This window comes from Lissotriton vulgaris, chromosome 5, assembly GCF_964263255.1.
Source record: "Lissotriton vulgaris chromosome 5, aLisVul1.2, whole genome shotgun sequence".
Taxonomy (NCBI): Eukaryota; Metazoa; Chordata; class Amphibia; order Caudata; family Salamandridae; genus Lissotriton; species Lissotriton vulgaris.
This window is the reverse complement of record NC_141693.1, coordinates 1,848,111,888-1,848,139,220: the sequence shown is the minus strand read 5'-3', so window position 1 is coordinate 1,848,139,220 and position 27,333 is coordinate 1,848,111,888. Positions and strand designations below refer to the sequence as shown.

The 27,333-nt window shown below is 44.6% G+C and overlaps 1 protein-coding gene across 1 annotated transcript in view; it reads left to right on the top strand.

The window, feature by feature from the left end:
• Window positions 1–27,333, top strand: part of PIP4K2B (phosphatidylinositol-5-phosphate 4-kinase type 2 beta) — a 645,829-nt gene that overhangs the window by 281,427 nt on the left and 337,069 nt on the right. The window contains exon 3 of the mRNA XM_086924326.1: window positions 10,450–10,546. Within this exon, the coding sequence (XP_086780452.1) occupies window positions 10,450–10,546 (97 nt within the window). The remainder of the gene's footprint in view (window positions 1–10,449; window positions 10,547–27,333) is intronic.

Genomic DNA, 27,333 nt, shown 5'->3' with positions numbered 1-27,333 from the left:
AATTTATAAAAAAACGTAATATATATGCTTGAATGTCAACTTTCTGATGTGCCATGGCATCCTTTATACTTTCAGGGTCTTGCCCAGTCTGGACAAAGTGATATATTCTATCTAGGTGCTCTTTCATTCCTGATAATAACAATAGGTAATCTGCAGCATGTCGTAAGCGTAGTGATGCTAAAAACATCCTATCATCTTTACCGGGTACTGGATCGTATCTGCAAACTTGGAGCGGTTCTTTGAGTATGTCGAGACGGGGTGATTGGAGTATAAAAGGATTCTGCATATCCCTAAGGTGTAATCTGTGTGTTGGGGGCGGGGTCTGGTGACCCCCGGTCGCACCTCCTGAAGCGGAAGCTTGGACATTATTTCTCTGCGGAGTCTGTATCTGTACTTGAACTTGTCTTTTAGTAGGATCAGGTCAAAGCGGTTTTGGTAGATCAATTTTAGGTGCGGGAAGTGGCGGAGGTGGAGGAATGATGGGCTGTCGAACGGGGAAACCTGGTTGCAGTTGTGGCGGGTTATGGTCTGGAGGCGGGTTGCCACCCCCGTCACCGTCAGTAGGCGGGACGCGGACAGGCAGATTGGTGTAAGCGGATGCTACATCCTCTAGATAGGAATTCAGAAATATGTCTTTAGTGGTTCTGTGATTTACTTTAGTTGGAACCAATGGTGGCGGCAGATTTTTCGGTATTTCTGAAGTGGCCTCAGGCGAACCCTCGGCCACAAGATACATACCATTTACGAGATTGTTTCGTGCGCGGTCTATTTGCTCTGATTTTACTCGGATCCCTTCAGTAACTAATTCGTTTTCTTGGGCTTTATCTGATTCTTTAAGTCTGTCTTCTCTACGAAGTGCTTTTTCAGCACGCTTATGTGATTCCTTACGCCAAAACTCTATGGCGTCCTTCTGAGATTGTCTGGCTTTCTTTTTCCATAGTGCTTCCTCTACCTTCATGATGCACTCGGCATCCCATGTTCCGGTAACAGGCCATCTGTGTCTTTCGTCTAGATGCTTAGTATAATCGGCCCATAAATCTAGATACAGTATGGCATCTAGGCCATGCTTATGGTACATAAAATTTCCAGGAGTGTCCCTAGGGGGGATAGGAATTTCTTCCTCTAGTATCCCTTTCCTAGTTCCTATCTGCTTTAACTTGTTGAAAAACGGCATCTTGTTTACTTAATACTGAATGCTCAATCCTTGCTACTTAATGCTGAATACAGCTAGTTACACAAGAACACAATAATGCACATTAAAAACAGTCACACTCATACCACGACATTAATCACATGAAAGACATTTGAGACATATATAACTACCCCCTATACCGGATGTACTGCTAAACAGCACAGATACACTGCTAAGAACAGTGCAAAAACTTGAAATAACTGATATACTGCTAAACAGTACAGATACACTGTCTAAAACAGTGCAGACCGGACTTGTGTACCCAAACCCGTCTAGATACGTCCCAGCAATGGTACTCACCGGGAAGCACGGAAAACAGAAGGCCTCGGAAAACTCGACTGGACTGGACCGGACTCGACTCGACACGTGGATACTTCGGAAACTGGTGGGCCTCTTGACACCTCGGACCTTGCTTCTTTCGGCTAGGCTCTGGTCGGGATCCTCCGCACTCCTCACCGCCTCTTCTGGGTGCTGATTGCAGTCTTCGTCACCTCCGTGGGCCAGGGGGAGATACAGGAAATCCTGCCGGTACGCGTAGTTTCCGTCTAACTGATGGCAGGGGACAGAGTTTGCAACGCACCAACCGGCGCGTGGGGTGGGGGAGGGGCCCCTGTTCGGGCGCCAAAATATTGTGGTAAATATTTGATTTACCGTCTTAATTTCTATGCAGGTAAGTACTTAATTAATAATAACTCAATCGGAAAGAAAAAAACAGAGTCCGTGGTGTTAGAGTTCTTAGGGGTTTTTATTCCTCAAAAAGGAATTGTTCTAGAACTGGATATCATGTTCCTGCAACCACGAGGGTTCAGGAAGGGATAGAGCCGCATTTTATTGACAATACATAGCTTATATACTTAAGTTACATTATAGAAACCAATACAGTAGGCGTAACAGCTGAGAGAAGACAAGATAACAGCATCCACGTGGTGGTGATACGTAATCAGAAGGCGTGAACTAGGCGTGAACTAGAGATGTGTGCTAGAAACGTCACAGATAGGTGTCATAAGTGGGTGGCACAAAGCAGAAATCTTGTAATGTCAGCAGAAATCTGAAGCTGGGATGCGCGCGCAGCTGCATGACGTGGGATTGACGTGGAAACTAGAGGGTGCAGGGGACTTGACATTTACACTGGCGGAAAGAGACAGAAGTCTGGCATGTCAGATCAACTCGTACTTCTATCATATCTGATATCTGATGTTTGGGAACCATATTATCCATATTATCTGAACGGAAAAGGTCTCTGGAGCAGAAGCTATTCTATACTGACTGTGAGTGCGTGTATAAGCGCCTAAGTGTCTGCATGAGAAGCGTGGGGGCATGGGCCTTCCATGGGAGCATGGTAACAGAGGCTATGAATTACTTGCACAGAGACAGGGAGGCCGGGCCCTTTTGCTCTGCAGCTGGGGGGATGTTTACTTAAACTAGTAGGCAGGAATGCATTTTCGAGGAGCGGAACAGATAATTCGAAGGTTGAATTCAGTCTTGGCAGGCAGCAGGCTGAGCTAAGCGCGGTGGGTCGCGCTGGAAGTAAGTTAGAGGTCACGGGTACAGAGGCAGCCTGGGCTGAGGCTTTCAGAGTCAGAAGGCAGGAAAAAAGGCTTGATGGCAGAATTCAGGGCCTACTTTACCAGAGCTGAAAAACGTGTAAAGTACACCACAAAAAGACGTTGGCATAGCATACTTAGGAACGGACTATTCAACCCATTCAGGGTGGGTCTGAAAGAGGACATGTTAACGTTGGACGCAAATGTATTTGCGTCTTCATAGCTGGCACAGGAGGGAAGTTACATGCACTTCAAGCTGGTACATGGAGACGGTGGGGTACACGATAGGGAACACAACTTGACCAAAAATTTATATTTCCTCAGATGAACCATTCAATTTCTGAGCCCAGTTCTACCTCAGTTTATTGATCTACAATATCTGATATTTAAGATGCATGTATTCTTGTCGACCTTGCTTTACTCTGCTGTAATGACTTGACTTTTATCTTAAATAAATGATATTTTGTATTAAAATAAATACCTGAATAATGTTTGTACCAATTGTAGGAAGTGGTTCACATGTAGGTAGTTTAAAGGTGAACAAGCACGTTGGGATGCCTGCTTGAATCGGATGCCACGAAGGGGTATAATGCATAAGCACACAGTAGGCTTTGTTTGTTTGAAGGGTGTATGATGTCCGTTGTACAGTGAGATCAGTAGGAAAAAAGGGAATAGCTGTTGTGGTCACTTTATAAACCTAGATTTTTAGGTGTTAAGTTCTTATCTTTCATTTAAGACTGGGTTTCGTGAGTCCCGCTGCCCTGTTCTGTGTGTACAGTAGGCGCTATCATCTTGACCTGTATTTGGGAATTTTTCTTTTGCATCCTTCTTAATACTGATTTGCATCTTTAATACGCCTTTGGAAGATGGAGGCACTGGTGCATCACGTCTAATCCAAACAAGCACTGGCGTTGCCAATAGGTTTCGCATTTGGAAAGTTGGAGCTATTGGTTTTGTAAATGAAATTTTATATTTATATATTGTTATTGACAATGCCAATGACGATATATAAATATAAAATGTCATTTACAAAACCAATAGCTCCAACTTTCCTACTGCGAGACCTATTGGCAACGCCAGTGCTTGTTTTGTAAAAGTGCCCCATGGCGTGCTGAATGTTGCAGGAAAGCATGTAGTGCCAGCAGTAGGAGGAACTCATTAAAGAAAATAGTGCTTTCAGACTAAAATAAAAAATTACTGTGTAACAACCCAAGTTAAAGGGCCAGTCGTCATGGGAGGATACAAGTGAAGACCATGCAATACTAAGGAGGGACTAACAAGCCTATAAACGAAGCGAAAGCAACATTTACGAAGGACAGCGACACAAGCCAATTAAAAATATGGGTGGAGTGTGAGCGGTCTTCAAGTCCATACTCCAATACAGCATGGCTCGCAGAGCAGCGCATGCGCTGCCCAAAAGAGAGACTAATAGTGGGGAATCAGCTGTATAAAACCATCATAGGCAATATGAAAAAATAATTAGGAGTTAAGTTCTTACAGAAAGCCACAAAAGTGCATCCACAACTATATGTTAGTACACTGGCGCAGATTTATAACTTTCAGAAATTCACATACGTTTACAGAAGTATGCCTGGTAGCTGTTAAGCCTAGCAAAGCTTTGATGCCATGCTAGCACCTATTTGCTTATGTGAAAATCTGCCTGCCGGTTAGAAATTCACTTACCCTACACCACCTTTCTTTCCTCATCATGTAAAAAGTTGTACTCTTGCCCTTGTTAGGATGTTTTTACAACCTTTTTCTGTGTGGAAAGTCATTGAAGGTGACTTAGTGAATAGACTTAAGCAAATTAGTTTGTGGTTCTGCACAGACTCCCACTTCACGCCTACTTCAAGCCCTCGTATGTAGCCCCCTACTCTCAGACCTCTCATATAATGAGAATGCTACCATAACGTGTCACCTCAAGCACAGCACCAAAGGGGATAATTAGATAATTTTTTAGACAATTCATAAAATTGCATACCCTTGAGAATCCTATCCACTTTCTAAGCTAGTACAGAGCATTTGCGAGTCGGCCATCTCAAGAAACATGCACCTTGCTGCAAACCAGGTCCCAGGGGTAGATAACATTCATGCAGACTAGCTAAACTGACTAATTCCTCTTACAAACGGGATGGTAGATACAATATTGAGTTGTTCAGGTGTCTACCATGTGTGTGAAGATAACAGTCCTCCGGGAAAAGCTCAAATGCAATGGGCTAAGATGTTCCACCAAAACCCAGGAGAACCACAGTTAACTGCTTAGTTGCTGAGATAGGTGAATTCAGCCACTTACAACTTCGGGAGTAAAACCCTGAATGTCATAAGGGGAGCATGTAAACCCATTAAATAAGTGTTGCACCCATAAGGTGGTACCTGTAAAGCAGTTTCCATCAGTGTAGGATTAGACGTTGATGGGTACCTCACGCGCATGTAGCAGTTTGCAAGCTAACCTATACTTTCTTAAGGTTCCATTTGTCAGTGATTTTATCTCATTGAGAGGTTTCGGGAAGGGGCTAAAAGACTTTTCTATTGATGTGCAATTCCTGCACTGCACCACATTGCAATTTGTACATTGCGCAGACAGGGATCACCAATTCAGCCTTTTGAGCCCATGCCTCACACTAAAAACAGCATTCTTGATAGCTATCCTATCTCTGAGGAAAGTAAACAAGTTGCAGGCTCTCACAGTACAGGGACCAAAGCTCACCATATGCAAAGATATGATTAACATGAAAAAACATCTTAAAATCCTTTCAAAGTAGTATCACCATTCAATACCAACTAGGCCATAACCCTACTAGTAATTTTTTTAAAATCTGAGTGACAAAGCAGAAAAAGCACTACTCCCATTAGATACAATAGGACTGGTGATGGACTACATAAAGGAGACACAGAAAATCAATCAGGCTATGCAATTCTTCATGGAACATTTCCCAGTGGCTCTGGGCACAACACGGATGACGAACACCATGGGAAGATGGATAGTGGAAACCGTTGAGCATTGGGATCTACTGGGTCATGAGACATTACAAATTAAACCTAAAGTGCATCCACCAGAAAGAAGTGAGCCACACTGGCCGTCATGGTCAACGTTTTACTACAGGACATCTGCAACAGCATGGTCTTCCGAACACACTTTCCCATAAATTAACTGCAGACATAGAGGCTCGCAGATCAGTGGCAATAAGACAGAGTGCTGAAACAGTTGTTCTCATCCTTTCCCTCCTTAAATTCCCCTCTATAGGTGGGCTAATACCTCTATGTAATTTACGCACATCATCTAAATCTTGAAGAGTGCATGTTGCAAAATAACTCAATTACCTGTAATAAAGGTTTTGCAGCTTTAAGATTTCAAGATTCATGTGTGCCCTTCCCCCCTCCCGAAGGAAAGCGGGTAGTAGAGGAAACAAAAAACAAGAAACAAAGATACTTTGCAAGTAAGGGGGCAGGTGGACTTACCATTGGTGTCCTATTCAGGTACTGTCTATATCATAGCCCCCCCAAAAAAAGAAAACGTTTTGTAATCCGGTTGTAATTTTGATATCCTGTAGCGCTGGGACACTCCTATTGAAGGAGCTATGCGCTTTATAAGCTGCTTTATTAATATACTTCCGACCTAACCACTGGATGGAGATGCACAGAATGTGAATCTAGAAGCGCGTTTTAGCTGCAAAACCACGATTGCAGATAAGTAACTCATTTTTTTGTTACATAGAATTCTACAGAATGCCATATTAGGGAAAGGTTTTAATGTTTGTTACCAAACTGTCGCACACTTGCCCTGACATCGTACTGCATGGGACAGTGGGTTAGCTTATTTTTGTCATTGCCCTATGAGTAACTGCATTTTACCTCCTCACGTGCACATATGCATCAAAATAAATGTGTTTCAGTCTGTACGGAAGGCTTTATATTTTCTGTATTTCTACAAACGTAATTTACTTTTATAGGTCCCCTTTCATCCTTTTTTTTAGGTCTTGCCTATGCAGCGCACATGCACTGCATAGGAGGGCCTTTAACCATCGCTCTGCGCACTTTGAAGCACGCACTTGTGCCTGTGGCGGCATCCACCTTGCGGGAGAAAGCAGGAGCGTGCCAAAAGCATGAGTGCAGTGCTTGAAAATGAGCACACTGCGCGCGCACTTTTTGTAAGGGCTTCAAAGTTTTTCCTTAGCACCTCGGTGTCAATGATTCACATATATTTTCTTCCTTCCCTATTTTCAGCACAAATCTACAGTTTCATTCGCATAATATTTGTTAACTGTCCTTCTCTGGACGGCAGTCGTATGGATTTTCTCAAAAACGAAGATTCTCTCGTTTTCACATTCCTGCCCATTGTAATCTAAGCTTCACAAACACAGGATTCTTTATTTTAGTACCTCCTCTTCTCACTTTTCACTCTGTTCCCAAACCTCCTCCCGTATTCCCTGAAACGCCTCATTAAACTGGGATGCTCTATTAAATGTCAGGATGTGTTTGGACCTGTTCGTGACCACTACAGCTTGAGTATTTGGACTCCAAGTCCATTCCTAAATGCTGATTAGGGGCATCTACATTTCGATGGGAAAAAAATGTACTAGAAAGGCGGATTCGTTGATTTATTTATGTCAATAAATAAAAGCATGTGATTGCCTGCTGACTAACTTGTGTGTGATGTTATTATGTGTATGTGCACAAGAGAGTAGTCTTCTGTTTAGTCCGTGGGTAGCTTTACGCCCGTTAGTCTTTGACCATCTGGGTGTCTGGATATCTGGGTCCTATGTGTGCACGGGTATTCCATGCCTGTATGTGTGTGGAATATTGTGCAAGTACGTGTCAGTCTTTCTCCGTGTGTGGGGATTTGTGCTCTTGTATGTGTTATTTTCATGGATTAATGCGTTGTGTACTACCACGTGAGCACACTATACACAAGCTTTGTTACTGAGTGTTTATTCACTTTGTTCACCAGACCCTCTCACCACACCCAGTACCAGCTTCCGAGCACCTCTTAGGACCCGTCGGACTCAGGAGCTCGCCTCTCTGGCAGCGATGCAACAGCAGCGCATATACCGTCTTGGCAAAACTTTTTCCTGCTGCTGGCCAGAGATATGGAAAATGGCCGCTTAGAAGAGTGCAGTTTCCTGCCTGTTCCGTCGCCTTGTTTACCTACGCTCATTTGATGGGGAGCAGGGGGTTCAGTGGGGGTCAGTAACCCCCAGATACCGCTTCTAAAGAAGGGGGTACCCACGCTGAAGCTCTCCTTGAACATGACTCGCTCTCTCTCTAAACTCTCTCTCTCTAAACTTCTCTTCAAATACCTCTCTAAATCTCTCTCTAAATCAATCTCTATAAATCTCTTTAAATCTCTCTCCAAATCTCTAAATCGCTCTCTAAATCTCTCAATCTCTCTCTAAAGCTCTCTAAATCTCTCTATCAATCTTTTTCTCTAAATCTCTCTCTCGCTCTATAACTCTCTATAACTACGTTATACTTTTATGGATGTTTCAGCTGAATAAAGATATTTGACTCACTCTGAACATCAAGTGGGGATCACATACATACATTTCACATATTTAAGTGATTTATCCAGAATCACACAATGTTGAACCAAGCACTGAGGCCGTATTCGAACCCATGTCCCCAGACTCCAAAGTCTACAGCTCTAGCCACTGGTACACAGCTCCTCCTACAGGAGTTTCTTCCAGTCTGTGACACAAGAGCACAGTTGGACGTCACTACAATTCAAGCAATATCACTCGGCTCTCAGGGAGGTTCTAAACCTTTCTGCGCATTTGACACTGGTTTAAGTCCCACGTGACAGTAGTGGCATTTAAATCTTCTACAGCAAATGATGAATTGGGGAGTACCTCTGGATCCCACTCTCACCACACCTTTTTCAAACATCTGCAACAGAGTCTTGAGGTTTCAGACTTTCATCTTGGCATGATCTTGATGTTGCATGAAATCAGCATTGAGTAATGCAGGCCTGCCTCTCATGGATAATTAACAGGATGAAATACAGCCATTTAAGTTAAATAACCAACAAGCGTTGGCAATGTCAATAGGTCTGGCTTAGGAATCAAAGTGCTTTTTGCATCATTGATGGATTTGGGGTCTCAATAAATCATCATACATGTAGTGTAGTGTATTTTGTAAAGCGCACAGCTGCCCCAACGGGGCGTCTCGGCGCTGTATAACGCTGTGGAACCCTTCCTGGCTCTCCCTGTGAGATGCCCCTCCTGGGCACCCCCAAGTTGAAGCCAGGCATCCCAGTGTTGTAGGGGCCGTTGTGGAGATTAAGCAAGCTATTGCCCAGAGTTGCAGCGTGGGACCCCATGATTAGAGTAGGCGTCGAGGCGAGAATTATCGAGTCTGCCGACATTGAGCTCAAGACGCTGCCGCGTCGGGACTTGAACCCTGGTCCGGGGCCTGATCTCTGCTTCAGAGTCTGCCGCTCTAACCAGTGAGCCACACTTCTCCACATACATGCATTCCCCTACCCATCTTTGCACTCATGCATCGATTCATCCATCCATTAACTGATTCGATCTTACATTCACTCTCTGTCCCAAACATAAAAAAACACAAAAACATTCAACATGACGTGCTCTCTCCTAATGCTTTTTAAAACATTTTTTTTTAGCACAAACGCATTTGCAATGCAATAGGTCTCGCATTTGAAGAGTTTAAGCTATTGGCAATGTAAAAGGCAATGTCTTTTATTTCTCTGTTTTCAGAGCACATAAATAAAAGTAATTGTCATTCACAATGCCAATAGCTCAAACTCTCGTAAATGCGAGACCTATTGCATTGAAAATGCTTGTCTTTAATATAGCTTCCTTCTGCACCACAGACAGTTCTACCAAGGCACTCGCTTGCCAGTCATTTCATCTGGCGTTTGCTGCATTCTGTGCAGTACTATTTTGAAACTTGGATACCATCTTGGAGTGGAGTTGGCCAGATTTTTTTTGTTTTACAGCGTCAAGAAAGACCACCTTTGTTTAGAAGCTTTATGTTTGACATCTTGGATCAGTAAAGCAGTAGAACAGTCTATACTTTGCCATTCGAAATGGCTGCCCACTTCATGCTTATTGAGCAGCCATCTTGGAATGGTTTTGTGCATAGATTGTCACATTTTTTTTCTCCAATAAGCTATGTTGAACCTGAAAGCAACGAAACCCTATTTGCAATAACTTTGCAAGACGGTCACTGACTTGCTGCTATGTTTTTGGGGGATTGGAAGCATATGTCCACCAGGTTTAGGTGGTAGCATGTTTTCTTTTTATCTGCTTTTATTCTTTTATCCTCTATACATTTGTTGAGTTTGTGTTTCTGTTTTATAGCATTGGTTAATTAGGTGAATGCAAGAAAGGAAAAGTGGCTTTATGAGTCCACTGATAAGAATCGTATATAAAGTGACTAATTGAGTGCCAAACTCATACATGAGGCGAGCAAGACCCGCTTTGTTATAAGCCAGACCTATTGGCATTGCCAGGGCCTGTTATGCTTTTCATGTACGCTAAGTGTACCACCGTTACACGTCCACTAGCCTAAATTGACATTAGCGGAAGTAGCCCGTGGACATTATATTTGGTTAGGGTGCGTATTGTTTAGAGGGAAGCTGCCAACGCTTATGCATGACTGCAGGGCTGCCTTTTGTTGAACCTTTGCCTAAACCTAATGACTCCTGTTTTTGTCAGATCCTGTTCTTAGAGTTTGCCATTTCTTTTGCAGAGAAAACTTGCCGAGCCGTTTTAAGTTCAAAGAATACTGCCCCATGGTGTTCAGGAATCTGCGGGAGCGGTTCGCCATCGACGACCAGGATTACCAGGTAGGAGCGCCGCTGCGCAGGTCCACGCTGAGCTCTCGAGCAGGTGGGGAGGGAAGAAATGCAGAGCTCCCTACCGTTGAATCAAATGCCTGCGCGCAGAGGCCCTCCGCCAGCTGCCTCGAACAGTTGTCCTCTGACATGCATTCATCCAAAGCAAGCATTGTTTCTCTTTCTCTTCAAGACGCATGCCTGCCTCCTCCTAAATGGAGGCCTGTGTCTATTTATTGCACGGCACGGGCTGGCGGCTTGTTTTACCAGCTGTTCGTTGCGTCACGTGCCACTATCCGGGCTTGCAGGGTACGTTCAACCCCGATGTGGAGTCTGCGCCCTGGTCCCACCTTCTGCGGAGACTCTGTTCGAAGACATCCTAGTTTTGTCACAGGGCCAAAACGTGTGCGCTTGACCCCCATTACTGCAGTTTCTTCTCTAGGTTTTTTAAAGCTTCAGCAAATAGTCAGTTCTTGAGACAACGCAGTCGACAACCGGCTAGCAAGCATTCTTGTGTAAGATTTCAGTTCCATCTTTCGCGCCCGTCCTAAAAACGAAACCCCTTGATTACCAGCTATTCTTGTTTGCAGTGTGCCTGTTCTCCGAGCAACAGCGTCTCTTAAACAGGGCTTTTAATAGGATGAAAAAACTGGGGGGGAGGTGGGTGGGGGGAGTCTCATAGGGGCGTGGCCATTGTATTTAAGAGCGTGGCTTAAAAACACAAACTAAAAATCTGTGCTTCGCATATTGTGGGCCCGACTGGTATTTTGCTGCTTCTGTCATTGCATGCAGATATACAATACAACAAGTAACATTATACCTACAACAAGCCCGGCCTCTTGGCTTTGTCAATGTTATTAGTTTCATAACATAAAAAAGTAACAACTATTGCTTTGTTGTATATAATATTGAAAATGCTTCTGTTATGAAATAATGACCCTGAAAGTACTACAACGAGTCTCTTTGAGATTACATCAAAGGCAGTAAAAGGTGGCACTGCTCCGGAGGTAAGATTTTTTTTGTTCACCCTGATGGTGAGGGCAGAATTGAACAGCCCAATAGGGTCCTGTCTCAGCTTATTTTTTAGAACTGCTGGTGCTAAGCACCTGCAGGACCTGGCCCACTTAAAGCACTGCTCTTAAACATTGCCTGTGAGGTTATCCTGTGACGACAGTTGTTCCTTGGATTTGCCTTGCGGCCTATTCAGGGGTTTGCACTTTTTCAGTGCCAGGCTGAGAATGACTGAGGTACCAGAAGGCCAAGAAGTTTGAGCTGCTGACTGTCTGTAACCCTGCTCTGGGCTGCTGCCCGCTCACCACATTGTTTTTTGTTCGACTGATTTCACAGCGTGCTTTGTCCAAAGGTTCACCTCAATAGTAGGATAAAAGGAGCTATGAATATGCTAACTCCAATCTAGGTCAGATAGGCGAATAGCATCTATATGTGTACCTTTAAACTCTGCTAAGAAGTATACATAAAAGTTAATGGGTTGAATGCTTGAATTAATATCAGACACTGCCAATTACACAGTCACTGTCCGCACCCCAGTCCATCATTATTTTGCACATCAGATCACCTCAGTTTGGACCAAGTCGTATGTAAATCAGTCTTGACCGTGCTCCAAGAGGAACGGCCTAGTCCGAACTGCCATGCCAAGTCCTTCCTAAACCGAAACTCAAGCAACCCAAAATAATGCTGGACTGGGATGCTGCCCCCAGTAATTTCCAGGGGTTGGGATTAATTAATTCATTCCATCCATCAATTTGTTTTATACCTCAGTCCAACGCCCTAAGTGCAACGGGTATGCCCAGAAGTGGGTCCTGTACTCACGGTGCCACTGGAATCAACCTTAACCGGGCCAACAAGCCCCAGTCTGGGCGAAACCACTATTAGGTTGCTTGTGTTCTGATTAGGGAAGGTCTGTTCTGGCAGCTCACGCCAGACTTATTCACATATGGCAGGTTCCAAACTGAGTTGGCATGCTGTTCAAAATAACAATGGACTGGGATACGACCCGAGTAACTTCCAGCAGTTCAAATCAATTGAAGCAGTCCATCCATCACCTTTTTGCGAACAACTTAAATGGCATACTGATCCTCAGTAAGAAAGATTTGAAAGGAGGTATTGCACTCACATCATGTTCTGTTGCTTAACATTTCACACATGGATTTGTGGGTACAGGAGAATTATGGGCATTCTGACTTTGGCATGCCTCCTGTTATCCAGTATTGGGGTATCTTTCATAGATTAACATGCCTGAATCATTCCCCGTCGTCGTAGTGGGAGTCCCACGGTACAACAATAACAAAGTAGTAAGTACTAGACAATACCTTTCCATAGGCTATTATGGTAGCAACCACTTTTTCTATAGCCTATTAGTCTCCTTTTACAAAAAGGACCACACTGAAAACTCAGCCAGTCAGCACCCAGCACCCTCTAGAACCTTCCCAAGAGAGGCTGAGTCCCTCAGATTTTCACTGCACTTCTTAGTGTAAGGGAGTCTCCCTGAGCTCTGCTCAGATTACTTCAAATTTCTCAGATAAGTCTCTTTGGATTTCTTTTAGAAGAATGTCTGATAAGAAGAGATTATTCAGAGCCTGTAAATCTTGTGGGAAGAAGAGGGTGCATGTAGATGATGCACATAAGGAGTGTATCTATTGCCTCTATCTCAGCCACGAGGCAAAACATTGTAAAATGTGCTGCACCTTCTCCACTAAGACCTTGAGGGATAGAGAAGGAAGGCTTCTACTTTGGCGGAAGAAAAGACAATCTGCGTCTTCTAATGTTGACAGCGACAGGTCCTCTGTCACTTAAGAGGCCCAGGTCGCCTAGGAGAGGAAGAAACAATCTAAAACCTTTCAAGCGCCTAAAGAATATCTTAAAAAGAAGCAACCTAAAATCTCCTCAGAGATTGGATCCCCTCAGATTCCAGGAACATCTAAGGAAAAGACGGAGTCTTCTGGCCATTCTAAAGGTAAAGGTAGCCACAAGTCTTTATCAGGCGCAGGTTCATCATCGACGCCTGTTCCCAATTTAACTACTACCACAGTGAGTACCTCGTTGTCGAGATACTCAACTGCGTTTATCACATCTACGGGTAGTTATAAATGTTCTATACCGCCGCTGCTGCCCTTGTTGTCGACGAGAATCAAGACCACATTGTCGACGAGCCTGTCAACGAAACCGTCGACGAAGAAGACCTCGATGACGACACCACAGTCGAAGACACCACCGTCGCTGAAACCACCATCGGCGGCGAAGACACTGATGACAGTTACACCACGGTCGACGAAGACAACGCTACCGTCGACTGTGTTTCCGTCCAATGACTGTGTCAGTACTGTCAACAAAAGAAATGTCACTGTCTACGATAAAACCTCCAATATGTTATACTGGTCCATCAACACCATTTCAGCAACTAGCACAACAGCAGTTTCGGACACAGAAAATGTCTCTGCTTCCTCCTAGACATCTGTTAGACGTTGAGGACTCTGATGATGATGAGGGTCAGTTTAGAGCTGCAGTTTCAGAGTTACACGTTAAATTTCAGGAGGATGATGACGAATATGACGAGGAGGATAAATACTACCATCACTATTCTGCCCCCCCCAGTGCAGTACCAGCAATATTTAGAATAGCCTAGGCAGCAGTCTGCTCAATTCCCTCCGGAGTTAATCATGGATCTTAAGAGCATGTTGGCGGATTATAAACAAAGGTTTCCTCCTCAGGAGGGTGTTGTTGTACCTCCTTCACCTCCGCAGGAAGCTCTGCAAACGCAAATGCCTCCACCTCCCGCCACTCCAGTAATAGCACCAGCTCCCATACTTCCTCCTCCTCACAGAGACTACCCTACTGCGTGGGAAGAGGAACATGAAGGTGAGCTTTCAGATCCCTCTCCACCAGCGGATGAGAGGGATGATTACATAGCGCATACTCCTTCACCACCGCCTCATCTTCCTTCGGATTTGCCTCCTGAAAATATTGGAGGATTCCAGAATCTTATGGACAGAGCCGCTAACCGTTTTCATTTACCTACGGTAATCCATCAGTTGGATTGTTTCCTATATTATTTTAAGGACCAGGAAAGGAAAACAGTCAGGTCGATACCCATAATTGACCATATCTGGCAAGAAGGGATTAAAGTTATGAAGGCACCGGCTTCTGTAGTCTCAGTGCTTCCCAGGTTAGATAAGAAATATAGAGCGCCGGAGGGCTCTCCAACCTGTCTTACAAGTCACCATAAACCTGATTCAGTGACCTCTCAGGCAGCACAAAGGCGTTCGAAAAAGCCATCTATGCCTATCCTCTCTCCACCAGACAAGGAAGGTCGACGCCTGGATTTGATTGGGAAAAGGTTCTCTTCTATGGCGGCAGTCTCTGATGGGGCGGCTAACGCTTTAGCCATCCTAGCACGTTATGACAGACAAATATGGTCTGACATTCGTGCACTGAAGGTCATTCCGGATACCACTATAGAAGAATTTGTTAAGTTGCTCACTGAGGGAGAAATAGCGGCTTCTGCGATCATTGCTATAGCTATGGACATTGCCACAACTGGCTTCAGACAGTTGGCTGGAGCTGCCGTTTTACGGCGCCAAGGATGGTTGAGAGCAACTAATTTCCATCTGGAAATCCAAACTAAGATATTGGATATGGCTTATGATGGTGAAAGCTTGTTTGGAAGCCATATTGACGAGGCAGTTACCTACATCAAAAAAGACACTGACACGGCTAAGGCTCTTGGTACCCTGCAGTATCGCAAACAGCCCTTTTGAGGAGCCCGAGGTAGAGGCTACTCCAATTATAGAGGAAATAATCAGCGATCCCGGTCGTATCAGACCTATCAGCCGCAATACCGTCAAGGGTATCAACAGCAGTCCTACAGACAGGCAAATACAGCTGGTTTCTCCAGACAAGGTTCCAAACTCAGAGGTGGATCACAATGCCGTGATACTGGGCTAAAGGAGTGAATTTAATAGGGTTCCAGCTGCTCATTCTTTTCCCAAAAATGGTGCGACAATTTCCAAGCATATCGATCAGTGGAGAAACATCACTATAGACGAGTGGGTCCTGGATCTCATCTATTATGGCCACACACTGGAATTCCTCCAAAAACTGCCCAATACTCCTACCAGGGGATCGCACCCCCCTCACCTTCACTTACTCAAAAAGGAAGCACGGGTCATGCTTCAGAATTGGGCAATAGAAAAGGTCCCTTGTTCCCAACGGAGGAAAGGTTTCTACTCCCGTTTCTTTCTCATTCTCAAAAAATCAGGATAGTGGGGGCCTATCCTAGACCTCAGGAAATTGAACAAATATATAAAGTGTCCGACATCCTGCGTCGCCTCAACAAGGGCGATTACATGAAGTCATTAGATCTCGAGGATGCATATTTGCACGTCCCTATTCATCCAAAACACAGGAAGTTCCTGAGGTTCACAGTGGCGGGTACCCACTATCAATTCCAAGTTCTTCCATTTGGCCTCAAATCAGCTCCACGGAAGTTCACAAAATTCCTGGCACCAGTGGCAGCAGCCTTGAGAACCAAAGGTCATCAGGTATTCCCTTACCTCGACAACTGGCTCCATCTTCTCGCTTAGTGGAAAAAGCAACAAATGACTGCCTCACTCTTTTCCATGAGCTGGGTCTTTCGGTCAGTTTTCAAAAATCTTCAATTTACCCAAATCGAATAATGACATTTCTGGGAGCAAAACTAGACACCATCCAAAACAAGGCTTTCCTCTCCAAAGAAAGGCAACATCGGTTAAGAGCATTAGCACTCAAACTATACAGAAAAAAGTGTGTTTCAGTGAGAATGTACAAATCTCTGCTGGGAATGCTCTCTTCTGCAATAGATCTTATACCTCTAACTCGATTACACATGAGACCTCTCCAAAAGGAATTGCAGAGTCAATGGGTTCAAACCTCCGGCTCCTTCGACGATGTAATCAAGATCACTTTTTGGATGAAAGAAGCCCTCAAGTGGTGGACTCAGACCTCTCATCTCAGACAAGGACAGTCTTTCTCCCAGTCCTTCTGGATTTCGTAGTTGCAACAGATGCTTCTATGGAAGGATAGAGAGTACACTTGCAAGATCTGCAGGTACAAGGAAGATGGTCCTTTACCCAGCTGCAGATGCACATAAACAGACTGGAGCTCAAAGCCATTTTCTTATGTCTTCGAGCGTTCCTTCCTCGAATACAGGGATTGTCAGTGTTGATCCGCACGGACAACACCACGAGCATGTTTTATATAAACAAGCAAGGAGGTACAAAATAATTCACCATGTTTCAAGATGCACAGGAGTTATGGAACTGGTTGACACTCCATCGCATTTCTCTCACAGTAGAACATGTCCCAGGTCTTCGAAACACCTTGGCGGACACCTTGAGCAGAACGAGCGACAGCTGTCACGAATGGGAGCTGGAGCAAGCACAGCTGGACAACATATTTGCAGTCTGGGGGAAACCAACGCTAGACCAATTTACAACACAGCTAAACTCGGAATGCCGGTTCTTCGCAAGCAGGTTCCCTCTCCCAAACTCTTGAGGGAATGCTCTTTTGATGCATTGGTCTGGGATCTATGCATACGCTTTTCCCCCCATTCCGCTGATACCTAGGGTCCTCACGAAGATGAAATGGGAGCGCTGCCAGATTCTCCTGATAGCCCCAGATGTCCCAGACAACACTGGTACACAGAGCTTCTACTTCTCTCAGAAGCGCATCCCATACGTCTATTACCAACGCCAATGTTGTTGACGAAGAACAGGGGGCAAGTGCGTCACCCAGAACCAGCTTCTGTGCAGCTGCATGCGTGGCTACTGAATTCCTGGAATTTAGAGATTTGAAGATTTCACAAGATTGCAAAGACATCATTGGCAAATCTAGAGCTCAAAGCACCAATAAGACTTACAAGCTTAAATGGAAACGTTTCTGCATATGGTGCAAACGTAAAGCGATTGTCCCATTCTTTTCTAATCCAGAGGAAATTCTACCTCGTTTGCTTTCATTAGCAAAGTCTGGTCTAAGTCCAAGTTCACCTGGCAGCCATTTCAAGGTACAGACGAGCGCCTCATATTTCATCTCTATGGTCGTCGAGTCATTAAACCGTTTATGAAAGGTCTGTTTCGTGCTTTTCCACCCATCAAGGCTCCACCGCCGGAATGGCAGCTTAATCTGGTATTGGCTCAGTTGTTAAAACCACCGTTTAAGCCCATACACAGGGCAGAACTAAAGTTTTTGGCATGGAAGGTTGCACTTCTCTTAGCACTAGCTTCAACAAGAAGAGTTAGTAAAATACAGGCTTCCACCATATCTAATCTGTACCTGAGATTCACGGATCAAACGGTCATTCTGAGGACGAACCCCAAGTTCATCCCTAAAGTCCTTACACAATTCTATTTAAATGAACCAGTCATTCTGAGGGCTTTCTTTCCTAATCCTTCTACATCTTCGGAAAGAGCTTTGCACACTCTGGACCTTAAGAAATGCCTTAAATTGTATTTTCAAAAAACCAAGGACATCAGAAAATCTAATCAACTCTTTGTAGCTCATGGTCCGAACTCTCAAGGTAATGCAGTCACCAAAGCTACTATTTCCAGATGGATAGCATGTAGGATTCAATTTTGCCATGAAAAGGCTGGCAAGCCTTTATCAGGTACTGTGAAAGCGCTCTACTAGAGCAGTGTCGGCATCAACTGCCCTATTTGCAGGAGTGCCGTTGGAGAAAATTTGTAGAGCTGCTACGTGGAAGACAACACACACGTTTGCGCAGCACAATTGCCTGGAATAATCACAATGTGCTGATGCATCTGTGGGACAGGCGGCGTTAAGGAACCTATTTTCTTAAGGTAAGCCTCTTCTAGGAGAGGTGTGATTGCATTCTATGTCTTGTTTACTAAGTTGATTATTAATACTGTAAGTATTATACGCAATGGTTTCTATTAAGATCTCTCTTCTTGGGTTTACTATAGTGTTAAAAATTATTGTAGCGCTACCCACCGTCCACAAGAGTGCTTTCTTTTACGTATATATGTATATATATATATGTATGAGTCCGCATTTTACGCATATTCATGCACAGTTTATATATAACATTATATATATATATCTATATATATATGTATATATATATGTGTGTGTATATATATATATATATATATATATAATATACAGACAAGGAACTGCTTCCTATTCTGATTCAGGCATGTGAATTATGAAAGATACCCCATTACTGGATAAGAAACAAGTTACTTACCTGTAACTACAGTTATCCAGTATTGGTATCGTTCATAGATTCACATGCAACTCACCCTCCTCCCCGGAGAGGTACCTCTAGGATACAGTACTTGCTTACTCGTGCTGGGAAAATCTGAGGTACTCAGCCTCTCTTGGGAAGGTTCTAGAGAGTGCTGGATGCTGATTGGCTGAGTTTTCAGTTTGGTTGTAAAAGGAGACTAATAGGCTATAGAAAAAGCGGTTGCTACCATAATAGCCTATGGAAATGTATTGTGTAGTACCTACTACTTTGTTATTTATGTACTGTGGGACTCTCACTATGACGACGGGGAATGATTCAGGCATGTGAATCTATGAAAGATACCAATACTGGATAACTGTAGTTACAGGTAAGTAACTTGTTTCTTCTACCCTATTCAATGTCACTACAAACTGTGAGGTTATGTGAAGATTTGCAAAGAGCTATTCTCAGTCTGTTTTTCAGAGTACAGCTAACCCACCTTCTGCCTCGTGTAGAAAAAGGAGTAGTATCAGTTTTTTGCCCTCTCCAACCTTTTCTTTGCTCCCTTCTATTTGTATCTAAAAATCTTCTGTGTTTTTAGGTCTCAGCGTAAGAAAGACTGCGCACATGTGCAGTCGAGCTGGCGAGACTTAATGAGGTAGAGTGACTTTCACTAGCGAGGTTAAGCTCCGCCCCTCTTTTCCATTGGCTAGCATCCTAAACGTTGTCCAGCCATTGGAGAAGAGGTCCTAGTGATGTTCTTCTTTCTCTGTAAGCCCCGTCCTTTTCAGACTGGCTTACTTGACTTACTGCTGCGTAAAAGGTTTCTTATCTTCTTTATGGGGCCAGATGGCCCCATAAAGAAGATAAGGAACCTTTTATGCCAGCAGGAAGTCAGGCGCTTGTTCGGAGTGCTTGTTCCTTGTCTGTCGCCCTCTCAGCCTCCCCCCTCCCTTTGCTCCTGTTCTGTTGTTCCCGATATTGGGCATCACAAAAGTGGGGTTCGGAGAAAATATGGGCCCGGCATAGATTATTCTTCTAAAAAATTAGACACAGCCTATAGGCGCCATTAGGCACCAAAAGCCAGCTCCAAGAGGCCACTGGAATCAACCGGAAGTTTCTCCGCAGCAGATCAGTATATGCCACAACACAACCTGCAGCAGCGCCGGGAGCAAAACTAAATCATCTGTAACTGGCCAATGGCGTTTTCACCCAGGTGAATATAGATCTGACCTTTCTATGCAGTTAGATCCAGCCTCTAATATCCCTTTAATCTGATTTCACATGAAACAAGCATTTGCAATGCAATAGGTCTCGCATTAATTAAGTTTGAGCTATTGGCATTGTTAAATATTGCAACACCAATTGCAACAAAAGTCTATTATTGTAGGCCAATAAAATGTGTATTTATTTTTGTAGCAATAGTGGCATGCTGCGCTTTAGATGAATATGTTTAAAAGTAAAGAGCGCCATACTGCGATTGCTACAATAGTTATTTGTGGCTGCGTTAACAATTGATGTGTGCACAGATGGCTGGTGGTGTGTGTGTGCCTGGTGGAAGTGTGCACTGCCGGCTGGTGGTGTGTGTACCTGGTGGAAGTGTGCACTGACGACTGGTGGTGTGTGTGCCTGGTGAAAGCGTGCACTGAAGGCTGGTGATGTGTGCCTGGTGAAAGCGTGCACTGATGGCTGGAGGTGTCTGTGTGCCTGGTGAAAGCATGCAATGACGGCTGGTGGTGTGTGTGTGCCTGGTGAAAGCGTGCACTGACGGCTGGTGGTGTGTGTGTGCCTGGTGAAAGCGTGCACTGACGGCTGGTGGTGTGTGCCTGGTGGAAGCATGCACTGACGGCTGGTGGTGTTTGTGCCCGGTGAAAGCGTGCACGGACGACTGATGGTGTCTGTGCCTGGTGAAAGTGTGCACTGACGGTGTGGTTGTGTGTGTGTGGTTGTGTGTGCGTGTTTGTGGTTTTGTGGTTGTGTGTGTGGTTGTATGTGTTGTTGTGGTTTTGTGGTTGTGGGTGTGGTTGTGTGTGTGGTGTGGTTGTGTGTGTGGTTGTATGTGTGGTTGTTGTGTGTGTGGTTGTGTGCATGTGTGTATTTGCAATCACCGACAGGCATGACACCAAGAGCTCTGTGACTCGGTTTCTCACACCTAAAGAATGAGGTGTTGTGGCATGCGATATTACGCAATTTTTAACCAGCACAAATGTGGCCGGGCACATCTCTCCAGTCTGTGGCCCTGACAGACATTCCGAGAATTCGCAGCTGCTAGCACTTCTGTGGTGTTCGGCTTTATTCATATGCCTGGGTAACATAAGAATTTGAGCACAAAAAAAACGTCCAGTGGCAGATGAATAAAAAAACACGTTGGGGGTGGAAGGCAGATTTCAAGGGAGAGAGGGAATATACTTTGTGGTTGCTTCAAGTTTTGCAAGAGTCCTGGTCTGCATTGCGGATCCATTATGACTAATGCGTGCCATATCTTTGGGCTGAAGAAATGCGACGTGTAAACGAGAGCTCAGAAGGATGAAGCTGGGCAGTTGACGAGCAAACGGGAGAGCTGAACAACGAGGAAAACAAGAAATTGTAAACTTTCTCCATCTCTTAAAAGAAGGTACTGGTTATTGAACCTCGTGGAATGTTTGACTCATCACGCAAACTGGAATGTGAGGATTCTCACATCTGTCTCGAAGTGTTTTCAAGAAATGTAATTTAAGCTCAAGAAACTGAAAACCTTGGCTTAAAATAACCACCATCCAAGAATTCTGATTAAACAGTCTGAATATTTTCCATAAAATGCATTCCACTCGGTGCTTCGAGCCTCAGGTAGCAGAGGAGCCAGCATGTGAGCGTGACTGCAAATATTTGCAGACTGCGGGTCTCTGAGCACAGATTACATTGTTTGTGCTAACTAGTCTAACCTCTTTCGCTTGAAATTACATCCTGTAAGGACGGAAACTGTGACAGCTGATTCTTATAACATTTTTGGACGGAGATCGTGAACAAAGGGTAACACACAGGAAAATAAATGTGTACTGCACAAATGATGGTTAACACAGCAAAGACTGAATCATAGACTGACGTTCACGCAATGCAGGTTGAACAGCACAGGGTGGGGAATCCGGTCATTTTACAGGCCTTGGAAAGAGTGGAGGCGCTGAAAGAGAAACCAGCCATGAATAATTAGGGGAGGAGAAGCTGCCACCACATCAAAGGGAGAAGCCCTTTGATGTGGTGGCGGCTGTGAAAAAAATGCAATTAGGAGGGAGGGAGGCTGATGCGCGTTCTTGTTTGGTCACTTGATTCACGCGAACTCAAAGAAAACCGCACAAACAAAACCCTTGGTTTCACGATTATTTTGAGCACTTGAATTCTCGCTCCGCTCAATGCGCATGCGCATTGATAGGTCGCGAGACCTAAAAAGGGCGCACCCGCGGTGAAATTAGGGTAGTTTGCGATTCAATGTGCACATTGTATGTAAAGTGATCAGGTATGTGCAAAGGTTGTGTTTTATAGCGCTCACATCAGCCGAGCATCTAGGCGCTTCATTAGCAGAATATGCCCACTCAGAGGCCTAAACTGAGGACCGTCACTTTTCTGAAATGAGACTGGATTTGCACCAAAATATCTGGAGTGTACAAAACGTGTACTTTTCCCTCCGCTGCCAGTTCGAGTTATGGTCTCATGTATCCGGACAGACACCTAGGGGTGTGCCCTGGGATTCAAGCACATAACCCGGGCACATGTATGTGCTATGGAACAAGGCGTGGACAGAGGCTGGGTGCGCTGTCCGCTTCACACTACAACCCCGTCACTGCCACTGAATCCAGCGTCTCCCAATCCAGGCGGGTGAGACGTATGACTCACATCACTGTTCCATCTTTACATGGTGGTCTGAGAAAGGGGTCCATTAGAATTCAAAAGCTTATGCAAATGAGCGAGTGAATGAGTTTGTGAATGAGTGACACAGGACAGGTGTATGGATTGACTGTGGAAGTGAAGGTTACAGCGACTAGACAAAGAGGAAGATAGTGAGTGATGGATGTGAGTGCATCAGTGACTGAGTTTGTGGTTAAGTGGTTGAGGCTGTGAGTGAGTGAACGAGGCGCAAAGTCAGTGAGTGAGTGGTCAACAGTGAATGAACTGGTGAATTATGGGCTGAAGATGTGCTTTTGTGGGAGAGTATGACAGTATGTGAGTGGGTTAGTGAGTGAAGCAGTGAGCGACTAAGCAGGCGAACGAGCGAGTGTGAAAATTAGTCTGAGACACTGAGTTAGTGATTTTTTTTATGTGCGCTCAACTTACACGCTGAACATGAGTAAACAAGCACTGGCGTTGCCAATAGGTCTCGCATTAGGAAAGTTTGAGCTATTGGTCTTGTAAATGTCCATTTTTTTTAATTTATGTGTTGGTTTTGAAAATAGCTAAATTAATAGCTTTGTCATTTACAATGCCAATAGTTATAACTTTAGCAAATATGACACCTATAGCATTTGTAATGCAACATGTTTTGTATTTACGTGACTTAGATGTATTGATATTACAAATTACAATGGTTTTTAATTTTTTTAAATAATTAATACTTAAATAAAAGTGATTTTAATTTATAATGGCAATAGCTTAAACTTTTGTAAATAACTTTTGTGAAGATTATGTTCAGTGTATTTTATTTTGACGAAGTTCCAAAAACAGAAGTGAAATATTAACATCTTTTTGTGACATTTGTAATAAAGCTTGAAACATTGAGAGAACATATTTGAACCAGTTGTTGTTGAATGGTTGCGCAGATTAATGCTGGGGTGGCGCTGAGTGGTACACGCTCCTATAAATCTAATTACAATTACAAAATAATAGAATTGACATCCTATCAAACAATGAAGCGTGTCCATAAAAAATGAAATTGTAAAGCATGTTCTAGGTTTAGCATGTCTGACTTAATAAGAGCATTGGCCGATTCCTCGCACTCTCAATTTGGTGAAGTGAGAGATTTGAGGCGCAGTGTTGCAAATAAAGTGTCCAAGCTCACACAATGTGGTGAAACGGGGAAGCCGTGATTAAATAAACAATCATTTGGTTTTATGGTAACAAAGCCAAACCAGGGTTTTATTAATTCCGGAGTTTACGTGCTATTTTAGTGCATATTAGACATATGTGTTTAGTAATAAGACATAACCGTATGTTTTAATAAACTTCAAAGTGCAATACAAGGTATGTAGCAAGTTCTACTGTTTGTGCACCATAAAAATGAGTTAGGCACTAATAAAAGAAATTCATCATCTGTGGAACATAATTGTTTAAATGGGAGTTGTAATGTGGACTTCCTTTGGGAAGACCAAAGATTGCAGTGATATAGTCACGTCACCCCTTTGCACCACCAGGGCACTCGTAAAAGGGCACAGCGCCACCAACAGTACGTTTCATGCCACACCACGTCTGAATATTACCACGCATTGGCTTCGCTTCTGGAAAACCTGGAATTCGGTTTAAGTGCTGAGCGATTTCTGTGAGAAAGCTACCAAACCAATTAGCAGATGATACAAACAGAGGGACAAAAAAGTTTATGCACCAATAGGCGGCCATTCTGAAGGCAGAGTGGTGGGCCCGCAATGGCGCTGCCAAATGGTTTGCAAGTCATTCAAGAGCACTGAGAAAACTTAAACAGCCCCCATCTGGTGACTGCTGCACACTGCCACATTTTCGGAGCTGGAAAGTAGTTTGTGTTCGGCCTAACACTCTGCGAGCTCTGCTAGCATGGCGCTACCTTTTCCTAACACTTTACTGTTAAATGCTGAACACCATCTCAGAGAATATTCGAGAAGCTGTCACGGCAAAAGGTACATATTTCGCAACCATTAAACAATCTAAGCAGACAAAGTGTGCAATAAAAAACACGGTCAAAGCGTTGCTGTTGAAATGATGAGCTGTTTGTTGCATGGCAGTCCTCCAGTGTATTAGAAGTGAAAATAAATCAGAACGCGATTTCAAGGACGGAGCGCAGACTTTTTTCCCTGTGGTAAAATCAATGTATGTGTGAAAATAGCGACTACATTAGTCTGGCTTTCTGCAAGACTTCCGACGTCAAACCAGTGGCCTTCCGAAAAAAGTTATGAGAGTATAGGGCGAGAGAGGACAGTGCCAGAGGAGGAGAGAGAGGCGACAGGAGGAAGAGAGCGAGTGGCAGAAGGGGTGGGAGGTGGGCTTGAGTGGGAACAGAGAGTGACGCGGAAGACTAGCAGCAGGGAGCAAGTAGATTGGAGGAGAAAGATAGATGGGCGAGTTAGGTGGAGAGCGAAAGCTAGAGAAGGAGAGAGCTAGAATTACCTTTGGTGCAGGAAAACAGGGTTCAATCCAAGAGCGGCCGGGAAACTGAAGCGGCCAGCCATGAATAATTAGGGGAGGAGAAGCCGCACAGCACACGCTGGGAGAACCCTTTGATGTGCTGTGCGGCCGTGAAAAAATGCAATTAGGAGGGAGGGAGGGAGGGAGGGAGGCTGATGCGCGTGCTTGTTTGGTCACGTGATTCACGTGAACTAAAAAAAAAACGCACGAACGAAACCCTTGGTTTCACACGTATTTTGAGCACTTGAATTCTCGCTCCACTCAATGCGCTTGCGCTTATTGATAGGTCGCGAGACCTAAAAAGCGAAAGAGACAGTGAGCGAATGCTACGGAAGATCTTCTGGTGGATCCCCACCGAGACCAGGAAGACCGTCACCCAGGCCCTCGTCACTAGCCGACGGGACTACGGCAACGCCCTCTACGCCGGTACCACCGCCAAGCTCCAGAAGAGACTCCAGCGGATCCAGAACGCCTCAGCCAGACTCATCCTCGACATCCCACGAACCAGCCACATCTCCGGACACCTGAGAGACCTTCACTGGCTCCCCGTCAACAAAAGGATTACCTTCCGCCTCCTCACCCACGCACACAAAGCCCTACACGACCAAGGCCCGAGCTACCTCAACAGCCGGATCAACTTCTACGCTCCCAAACGCCACCTCCGATCAGCCAACCACGCCCTCGCCGCCGTCCCCCGCATCCGAAGAGCGACTACAGGAGGAAGGTCCTTCTCCTACCTGGCCGCCAAGACCTGGAACTCCCTCCCTCCCGACCTGCGCCTGACCCAAGACCACCTCTCCTTCAGGAAGAAGCTGAAGACCTGGCTGTTCGAGCAGTAGCGGCACCCCCCCCCTCCCCCAAGCGCCTTGAGACCCTACGGGTATGTAGCGCGCTCTATAAATGTCTCTGATTGAATGTGTGAACAAACGGTGAGTGCAACCGTGGGAAGCTGAGTGGGTGAATGAGTGGGCATTCATCTATAAATGTATATACCATTCACGATGTTGGGATACCATGATGCAAAGCCCGGTTCCACTCGCCCTCGACCCCTTCGACACATCTCACCCGCAGCGAGGTAAGTAAACATGGCCTGCTCCCTGCAGGAGCGCCGCGAAGAAACTGGCTAACGAGCTATCGCGCATGCGCAGAGCGAGACTCGCGCCGCTCGCAAGGCGCGCAGAAACCGCTCCTGACCAAAGCCCACGCGTGATCTCATGTGCTTGCTAAATCGGTTAGTCTACGCCTCACCTCTTATGCTGGGAGTGAGACCTTTGAACATGGGGTAGAAAACCCCCTCACATATTCATTCATAAATGTGAACATTGAGCCTTAAGAATGCGTATTAGTTTACAAGTTATGTGGGAAGAGTTTGCACAACTTTGTTATCCGTGCCCTAAACGTGTACAGTGGAAATGAATGTCATTGGTTGTCAGGAGTCCTACCTCGTATTGCACACGATTTGTATTGTTCAAAATCCAGTCATATGTTCAAATTAAGCAATATAACCAGCAGCTACCATCGCCTCTAGTTCCATAAGACAGATAATAAACACGGTGATTGCTTAAAGGGGGTGCCGGAAGATGCTCTGTCCCCTTTAACCTGGGCTCCCACGAACGAACATGGACCTCAAAGCCATGGGAGACTGTCGCATCATCCGAAGCGCGTAAACACCGCACCGCCAACTTGGTATTTCATTCTTGGGAGGGCGCTAAATTGGGCACCGTTACATTATGGAACTCGGGCACTTGATATGTACACCGCTTAGAAACGGAAAATGCCATGTTAAGTTATTTATAACTGTTGGCCATTATATATGTTAAAACAAGATTATGCTACCAAAAATATAGAGATTTATGCGCACCAGACCCTGCAACAAACACCTGTTATTTATGGAGTGCTGTTAGTGACACTCAAACTCAAGGAAAACAAATCATGTTAATTGTCCCCACAAAATCAAATTCATTTTGTCAATCAGACCACAGTATTACCTTTTGATGGTTGAATAAAACTGTGCTATTTATTTGCATACCCCATGCAGTTGGCTTAATTCGCAAACTAATGTTAACGCAATTCAGTAGGCCGGGACTTTAGCAAAATTATAGGAACAGTAGCCAGTCAAAAATGTGACAGACGTCACCTGTTCGAATATCTGAAAGGCAGGGCTGTCATCAGTCGTTTAGAGGTGTGTACATTAAGATCCAAAACGGGATTATATCTGGCA